The following is a 9,297-nucleotide window of genomic DNA, read 5'->3' as shown; positions in this document are numbered from 1 at the left end:
CGTTAATTCAAAGTTTTTCAACCTCTTTTATTGCTTGAGACCGTTGCTTAGACAACACAGAAACACCCTTCGCCACACGTAGCAATGGTCGACTTAGCGTATTGTTACTGGGACGCTACGTCACTCAAACGTACACCTCGTTTGTGTTTTTTGATGATCTCCTTCTTCTGCTCGACTGTAATTTTTGTTTTGTGTCCTCTTCGGCTTAACACGAGCCTGTAGTGGATTTTTTTTCTGTCGTTTTTTTTGCGATTAGTCATCTTATTGTGTTTCAAGTTGTGAAAAATGAGGCAGGCAACTTTATGGCCGGGCAGGCAACTTTTCAGTTTCAGAGTTGTCCGCCCTGGTATCCGCTAACTTTTTGTCATGAGTTTCAGACACTGGTTACAGAGACAAATATTTTTGTCTGTGGTTCTTCTAACGATCCAGAGTTCAGTTTCAAAAAATGCACTAAAAAATGTACTTTTTACTTCCTCCAAGGTACTGAGCATGCCGCCACAGCGACGCAAGCTGCCGCCTTCTCTGATCTGTTACCTCACTTCTTGGTGGAACCGGAGGATGAGTTCATCGTGAAAAACAAGCCAGTGATGCTCAGCTGCCGATCCACTCCGGCGACGCAGATCTACTTCAAATGCAATGGGGAATGGGTTCACCAGGATGACCACTTGATTGTGCGGACTGTGGACCCATCTACAGGTACACAAATACGACAGACATTCCTCTCCTTATGAACATTTCAGTTACAATCAACGGTACATATGAACATTTTTTTGGAGTAACATATGTCGTATTCTCTCCTGTTGTACATGTACATATCTTTATAGAGCATATATTTTATATATATGCTCTATATGTTTTTTTTTTCAGTACAAACCAATATAGGTTATTTATCCATGCTTTAAACATACAGTGATACCTTGGCTTACAAACTTAATAGGTTTCCAGACAGAGTGTGTAAGGCGAACAGTGTGTATTCCAAAAATTAATTTCCCATAGAAAACCATTAAAATAAGAATAATCCGTTCCCAGTTCCCCATAAAAGATAATTTTCTACCTTCTAATATACTAAGCCTTAAAACTACACAAAATATACCTTATTTTATGTATGATAAATGTGCTATGGTATTATAATTAAAGAAATAAACTGTACCGTATAATAAAGTGGTTTTATTGACCTTTGTGATGGTCGTTGATGGAATGGAGTGACCGCTTTCATGAGCAATAAACACTTGATTAGGAACGTAGCCTTCTTCTTTCACCAGAGTAGTGATTTCTTGTAGGTGCTTTCTCTGCGATCATTTTACCTAGTTCCTCATCAATTGTGTCCTGTTTAGCTGGATTGATAGCTTTTTGCATCAAAAATACAGATGACTTGTGTGGGTTATTTGTGGAGCCTGATTGATGGGATATTTTAACCTTGCAGTCTACACTCTGCCATTGAACTATCATAGTTGAAATGAGTCCAAATGTCACTGTATTCTATCCATTTGTCCTCCCCTCACTGCTGCGTTCTTGACCAATCACGTGACTTTAACCGACGACTGGGGGCGGGGAATAGAGGACCAAAACAAGCCGGCCGCCATTTTCTTAGGAGCTTAGGGCTCGTTCGTGAACGACACATCACTCATAGTGGCAGCTTCGTGTGTATCCCGAAAAATAGCTTGTATGCCACGGTAAATTCTTCATAAATTTAACGTTCGTAAACCGAAAAGTACGTAAGCCAAGGGGTTCGTAAACCGAGGTATCACTGTGCAAGGCGAGGTGGGGGGGAGGTGAAGGAAAGTTTGCAATTTGCTCCTGATTAGCACGCTCTATCAGTCTCTCGGCTTGTCCGCCAGCCTATTTATCTCGCCAGGATCATAATAAGCACATTGGTTTCAGTCTCGGAAATCGCCATGATCACCTTGGAGACCTGTTTAGTTTTTTATTTTTATTTTTTTTTATTTTTTTTTTCGCCGCTGTGCTGCTTGCAGTATCCCCCCCCCCTCCCCGCCTACGCCATCATTGCCATAAACACGCATGACACCCATGTCGTGTGATTCAGCAGTGATCTGCCAATGCAAAGCCTGACATCTGACAAAAGTGTTATAATGACAGGTTTGCACCCAAGCAAAAGGGAGCACATGCAAATGTACTCAGTAACTCAGCAAATTATGCACATCAGTCCCTGCACAAAAATCGCTCTGCACGTAGCCTTGTATTAAACACCAAACAGTGTTTTTAGCTGTTATTATAGACTCAATCTGACAAACTGTTAAAAAGCTTAAAAGGATGATTCCATCTTGCTTCAGCATTCTGAGGCCGATGAATAACACCGCACGAAGCCTTTTGATGTGTTTGTGCTGACTTCTCCCCTCCTGTAGCGAAACATTTTCATACACATTTAGGATTATTATCTATTCGCTATCTAACTAGCTAGCTGGCTACCTAGCTAGCTATCTATTCGCTATCTAACTGGCGAGCTGGCTGCCTAGCTAGATATCTATTTTCTATCTATTTGCTATCTATTAGCTATCTAACTAGATAGCTGGCTACCGCGCTTATTATTTATTTGCTATTTGCTATATATTCACTATCTTACTAGCTAACTGGCGACCTAGCTAGCTATCTATTTGCTATGTATTTGCTATCTATTCGCTATCTAACTAGCTAGCTGGCTACCTACCTAGCTATCTATTTGCTATCTATTTGCTATCTATTCACTATCTAACTAGCGATCTGTCTACCTACCTTTTATATCGAAGTAGCTAGCTGGCTACCTAGCTAGCTATCTATTCGCTATCTAACTGGCTAGCTAGCTACCTATCTAGATATCTATTTGGTATCTATTCGCTATTTAACTAGCAAGATGGCTACATAGCTAGCTAGCTATTTGCTATCTATTTGCAATATATTCGATATCTAACTAGCTTGCTGGCTACCTAGCTAGCTATCTATTTGCTATCTATTCACTATTCAACTAGCTAGCTGGCTACCTAGCTAGCTATCTATTTGCTATATAGCTGGCAAACTGGCTACCTAGCTAGATATCTATTTGCTATATATTCACTATCTAACTAGCTGGTTGGCTACCTAGCTCGCTATCTATTTGCTATCTAACTAGCGAGCTGGCTAGCCAGCAAGTTGTCTATTTGTTATCTATTTGCTATCTATTCGCTATCTACCTAGCTAGCTATCTATTGCTATCTGGAGCCTGATTGATGGGATATTTTAACCTTGCAGTCTGCACTCTGCCTTTGAACTATCAAAGTTGAAACTCTCTCACTGTCGTCTGCCTGTTTCTTTCATGTTTAAACCACCTCCCCTCGCTGCTGCGTTCTTGACCAATCACATGGCTTTAACCGAAGACTGGGGGTGAGGAATAGAGGAATAAAAACAGTCGGCGGCCATTTTGTTGTGAGAAGAACGGGCTCGTGCGCGAACGACACATCACTCATTCAGGCAGCTCCGTGTGTATCCCGAAAAATAGTTCGTATGCCAAGGTAAAATTGTCATAAATTTAACGTTCGTAAACCGAAAAGTTCGTAAGCCAAGGGGTCCGTAAACCGAGGTATCACTTTAGTAACACTAGTTTTTACTAACCTTGTTTCTGCGAATGGTAACAGGAAAACTTCAATCCTCCTTATCTGTGTTTTCGGCCGTGATAAAGGAGGCACTCAAGCGGCATCTAATTCTTCTACCGGGGGGGTCGCCGTGGGTAGGTATCTATTTGCGGGGAGTTGTTTATTTGTTGAAATGTCACAGCAACAACCGATTGGTATACAACATCTATTAGAAGGCCGTGCACTATTTAAAGACACGGTATGCAAGTAGTGACAAGCCAAGAATAAAGAGCCTCTGTGGCCTGGCTAAACGGTATTCTTCACCAAATAGGTGCTCCTTCTTTGTCACTTGGACGTGTACACAAGCTATTCACTCAATCCTTTAATTAGTCTGACGTGTAATGAATGGCTTAATGAATCTGACTCCTTTTCTTCTCAATGGGCCAATTGGAGTCAAGCAGTCAAACAGGTTTAAATATTCAACATCAGGTTGATATAACTTGACCTATTTTTCCCTTTGTTCATATTCACGACATCACGCTGTAGTGATTATTAAGTACTTTATTGGCTTCTCCGCAGTTGCGACCTTGTCAAGTAGGCTGCTCAACTTTGATAAGATAATCATGAATTGACATGTCACAGCGCTGCCATAAAGTACATTTTGAGGGAACTTCATATCACAGTTACAGAGATGAAGATGTTGAGGTTTTCTTTGGGAGTGACCAGGTTGGATTGGATCAGGAATGAGTATACAGTGATACCTCGGTTTACGAACCCCATGGCTTACGAACTTTTCGGTTTACGAACGTTAAATTTATGAAAATTTTACGTTGGCATACAAACTATTTTTCGGGATACACACGGAGCGCCACAATGAGTGATGTGTCGTTCACGAACAAGCCCGCTCTCATAACAAGAAAATGGCGTCCGACTCATTTTTGGCCTCTATTCCCCGCCCCCAGTCTTCAGTTAAAGCCACGTGATTGGTCAAGAACGCAGCAGTGAGGGAAGGTGGTTTAAACATGAAAGAGACAGGCAGACGACAAAGAGTGAGTGACAAAATGGATTTCAACTTTGATAGTTCAAAGGCAGAGTGTAGACTGCAAGGTTAAAATATCCTATCGATCAAGCTCCACAAACAACCCGCACAACCTAAACAGAACACAATTGATGAGGAACAAGGTAAAATTATGGCAGAGAAAGCACCTACAAGGGATCATTCATCAAGATGGTGATAGAAGAAGGCTACGTTCCTCATCGAGTGTTTAATGCTGATGAAACCGGCCACTTGATTCCATCAAGCCATCAATGACCATCACAAAGGTAAATAAAACGACTTTATTAGTCAGTACAGTTTATTTCTTTAATTATAATACCGTAGCACATTCATTATACGTAAAATAAGGTAGATTTCGTGTAGTTTTAAGGGTTAGAAAATTACAAAGTAGAAAATTATGTTTTATGGGGACCTGGGAACGTATTATTCTCATTTTAATGGTTTCCTATGGGAAATGAATTTTTGGGATACACACTTTTCGCCTTACACACTCTGGGAACCAAGCCAAGGTATCACTGTATTAGATGGACAACTCATATTAGAGCCTTTGGAGAGAAATTCAGAGAGGTCAGGCTGAGATGGTTTGGACATGTCCAGAGGAGAGAGAGCGACTACATCGGGAGAAGGATGCTGAGCCTTCAACTCCAAGGCAGGAGACTGAAAGGAAGACCTAAGAGGAGGTTTCTGGATATTGTCAAAGAGGACATGAAGGTAGCTGGTGTGAGAGAAGAGGATGCACAAAACTGGGTTAGATGGAGGACAGTGATTTGCTGTTGCGGCCCCTGAAGGGAAAAACAAAGAAGACTCTGCCAGCCATGAATGTTGGATCAAAGTTGTTGTTCTTCTCCTTAGTCATGTTCTTTGCTTGAATTGGTCTAAATAGTCAATCAGCAGTAATCGAAATGATGAACAGAAAGATTGTTTATTCTTGGAACGACACATAGAGAGAATGAAAGGGGCCAGTGCGGAAGAGGGCTGCTGTTCCCCGAACAGAAGTTATTTATACATTAGCGGGAATTACCTCATTTCAAAAGGAGCCAATCGGCTGTGACTTAAAGGACAACCGACGTCTCTGGACAAGTTGTGTCCATAATTTGTAAAATTGACTTCTACTGAGCGTTTATTACAAAGATTCCACCGCATATAGCTATATTTTACATTTTAAGACTCGTGCTGAATATTCCGGAAGTCTTGTTTTTGAGTTGGTGACGAGTCCTCACCCTACGTCACTGAAGGAACACCCCTGACTGAGAAGGGACATACCTCGCATCACCTCAATGCATTTTGCGGTACTTTGTTTGGTCTGAAAACTTTGTGTTGATCCGTGTCGATGCCGAAATTAGAAGGAAAACACATAAATAACGCGATGGTGAATCGTTGTGTTGCGCCAAGACTTCTACAGTGTATTTGATGTTCGCTTACAAAACGTCTCAGGAGACCTTTTCCACGGAGCTTTGTCGCCATCTCGTGCCTTTTTTTTGGGTGCTGTGAGTACTAAAGAGTTTGTCACTACATTTCTCTCCAGATGCATCAAAATGACCGGAATAATTTCTTTAATCGATTGCAAACATGTATGCTTTCCTCTTCAAAACTATTTGAATCATATTAATAACTGGATGAGTAACAAGAAAGCATATTTTCCAAATCTGAAGCCATTGTTTTGATTCTCCAGCAAGGCTTGGCGTGACATCACAAACAAGGGGGCGGGACCTTCTGAAAGTGGCCACTTCTGGGTTCATTTTTTTGCAGATTTTGGACACTTTCAGTCATTTTTATTGGTGTTTTGCATTTGACTAAAAATATCAGCGTGTAATAGCGTGTTTTGCGTATTTTAGATGCGTTTTTCCGATGTCAGTTAGGAAACAAAAAAGTGATGTCGGTTGTCCTTTAAGAGACCTGATAGTCAGCATTTATTTGTCTTTAAAATAAATCTCTCTTCCGCGGCCATCACACTCTGTGAAGTTCCATCTGTCAGAAGTGGCCGTCTCGCTGTACTTCCACCATCTTTGATGTCTATATGTCTCACGTGGGGGGGGGGGGGGGGGGGCTGTTCAGTTATGAAGGACATGTGACTGTCCAAAGTTAGGACTGCTCCAAAGCATCCACATCGATCTCGCAAACACCAAGGCTGTTTAATGTCACCGCCGCCCTGAGGAGTTTACGGATGGGTCTCCGTAATTCCCCTTCAAGCCAGAGGATGAAACGAGCTCACATCCTTGTTTGTGTTCTTTACCGAAACACCCCTCAAGGGGATATTGAAAGGTTAGGATTGGAAAGCATAGTTATTTAGTTATGGAAAAAAAGCACCACGTCGATGTGCAGTACAGACTTGCCAGGACTGTCTTCACACTGGACTCCAAACTAAGATTTGTTGCCAGGCAACAAGACTTCTGTCACAAGTAGAAATTATCAGCAGTGTGCCATGACGAGGGAGACATTACGAGTTGGATGGACACCAATGTTTCCTCTAATTTTTCATGTGTCTGAGCAGACACACAAGCTCCCTCAGCACACTGAGGACCACCATCAGATGTGTACTAGTGATGTGTCGTTCGCAAACGAGCCGGATCTCTGAAGTGAATGAAAGAGCCGATTCCTAACAAAGAGCCGAAAATGGGAGCTGACTTTTTTTGTCCTCTATTCCCCTCCCCAAGTCTTCGCTTAAATACGCACGTGATTGGTCGATATCCGTGGTAGAAGAAGGAGGGGAGAATTACAGACACACGCAGCAGTGAGGAGAATGAGGTGGGAGAGGGGAGTTAGGGTAAGTGGACAAATGTTATCACATTATGTTGTTATTATTATTCAATTATTATATTTTTTTACTAGTGTGTATGATAGCATTATTAATATGAAAAGCAAATGAGTGACAGCTGATCATCAGACCAGAGTAACCACAGGGAAAGTGAAAGTTTGTGGATGCTATCTGTGCACATATAAATCAAGCCATATAAATAATGTATGTATTACATGAGTAATTTGTTTTTCACATAATTTTACATGATTTTTGGTAGTTAATTATTTGAAGCAACAAAAACACAAAACAAACAAACAAACTAAGGAGCCATTTGGGAGCCAAAAGAGCCGGATCTTTTTTAGTGTGCCGAGCCAAAAGAACCGGCTCTCTGAAAAGAGCCGGAATTCCCATCACCAATGTTTACGCTGTGGCCACACACCAGTTTCACGCCAGTATCACGGCGCGTTCTGCTCCGATTGGCTGCGTAGCGTACGTGAACTGTACAGCATTATTGGCTGGACACCTGTCTCTCATTGAGTTACATTGCAAAATGTGCGCTGCATAGATGTTCTTGTGCGCTGAGTATGTGCAAGCAGTGCGCGATTGCGCACACGCGCAGCTTAAAGGACAACCGACGTATCCGGACAAGTTGTGTCCATAATTTGTAAAATGGCTTCAAATAACTTCTACTGAGCGTATTTAACAAAGATTCCACCGCATATAGCTATATTTTACGTTTTAAGACTCACGCTGAATATTCAGGAAGTCTTGTTTTTGAGTTGGTGACGAGTCCGTATGTGACGTCACTGAAGGAACGCCCCTGACCGAAAAAAAAAGACACATTGTAGCAGTCCTTCCATCACGTCAATATATATTGCTGAACTTGTTTGGTCTGAAAACCTCGTGTTGCACCCAAAAGCCGCCAGAAGAGGGTGTCCAAGCTCCATGGAAGGAATTTATCAGCCTGTGGAAACGGGCTGATTCATTCCTCACAATAGCTCGGTGGTCATTTTGTGCCTCATTTCTGGGACGCTACATTGCAGTCCAGATGCCTCAAAATGACACGGAAGAACTTATTTAATCGATTGCAAACAGGTATGCTTTCCTCTTCAGAACTATTTGAATCATATTCATAACTGGATGTGTAACAAGAAAGCATATTCTCCGAATCTGAAGCCATTGTTTTGATTCTCCAGCAATGCAAGACGTCTTGGCGTGACGTCCCGAACTGGGGGTGGGACTTTCTGAAAATGCCCAATTCGCAGATCAATTTTTTGCAGATTTTGGACACTAAGTCATTTTTATTGGTGTTTTGCATTGGAATAAAAATATCAGTTTTGGGTATTTTAGATGCTATAAAACGTTTTTCTGATATCAGTTAAGAAACAAAAAAGTGACGTTGGTTGTCCTTTAATGGGAACATCGATGGATACCCAAGTTTCTTGACAATTTACAGTACAAAAGAGTGGACAATCAATCACCCTCTGAAAATAGCTCCAGAGGAACTGTGCGATTAGTTCCACCCGAATGTGTTGCATTCGCTACCCACGCTCTGCACAGAAATGCAGAAGGAATATAAAATCCAAAAACAGCAGCTTGATACATCAGCCTCTGTTTCATGGGTTGGTTTCCCGCGTGTTCACGTTGGATGACAAAACACTGCTGTAAGTGGAGGTCCCTGTGTTTATTTTGAAAATCTTTCATTTCACTACTTGACGGATGAGTGACCCAGCAATCATCCATCACAGAGTTTGGTTTTGCACTAGCTGGAGGTATAATAACCTAAACTATCAATAATATATGTTTTGATATATGGTAAGCTGCACCCCAGTCACAGTGTTTTGTCTCTGTAAAGTAAATGTTCTTGTTGAACAAAGAAACAGTGAAGAAATATGACTGCTGGTAGCCCAAGCGAGTCTGATTGGGTGGCAAAGAATTTGTAAGCCCCCGGGGATTTACCT

At 41.6% G+C, this 9,297-nt stretch overlaps 1 protein-coding gene across 4 annotated transcripts in view; it reads left to right on the top strand.

The window, feature by feature from the left end:
* Positions 1–9,297, top strand: part of unc5a (unc-5 netrin receptor A) — a 233,535-nt gene that overhangs the window by 97,260 nt on the left and 126,978 nt on the right. The window contains exon 2 of one of the 4 annotated variants that reach the window (XM_089019674.1): positions 481–696. In XM_089019674.1, coding sequence (XP_088875800.1) covers positions 481–696 — 216 coding nt within the window. Of the gene's footprint in view, positions 1–52; positions 697–9,297 lie in introns of those variants that run through there. The other 3 variants (XM_089019684.1, XM_089019659.1, XM_089019664.1) reach the window with 3 other exon arrangements.

Source organism: Hippocampus bargibanti, linkage group LG02, assembly GCF_051943395.1.
Source record: "Hippocampus bargibanti isolate YZ-2025 linkage group LG02, ASM5194339v1, whole genome shotgun sequence".
In the NCBI taxonomy this organism is placed as follows: Eukaryota; Metazoa; Chordata; class Actinopteri; order Syngnathiformes; family Syngnathidae; genus Hippocampus; species Hippocampus bargibanti.
The sequence above is the reverse complement of the archived record's forward strand: the minus strand, read 5'-3'. Positions and strand labels throughout refer to the sequence as shown.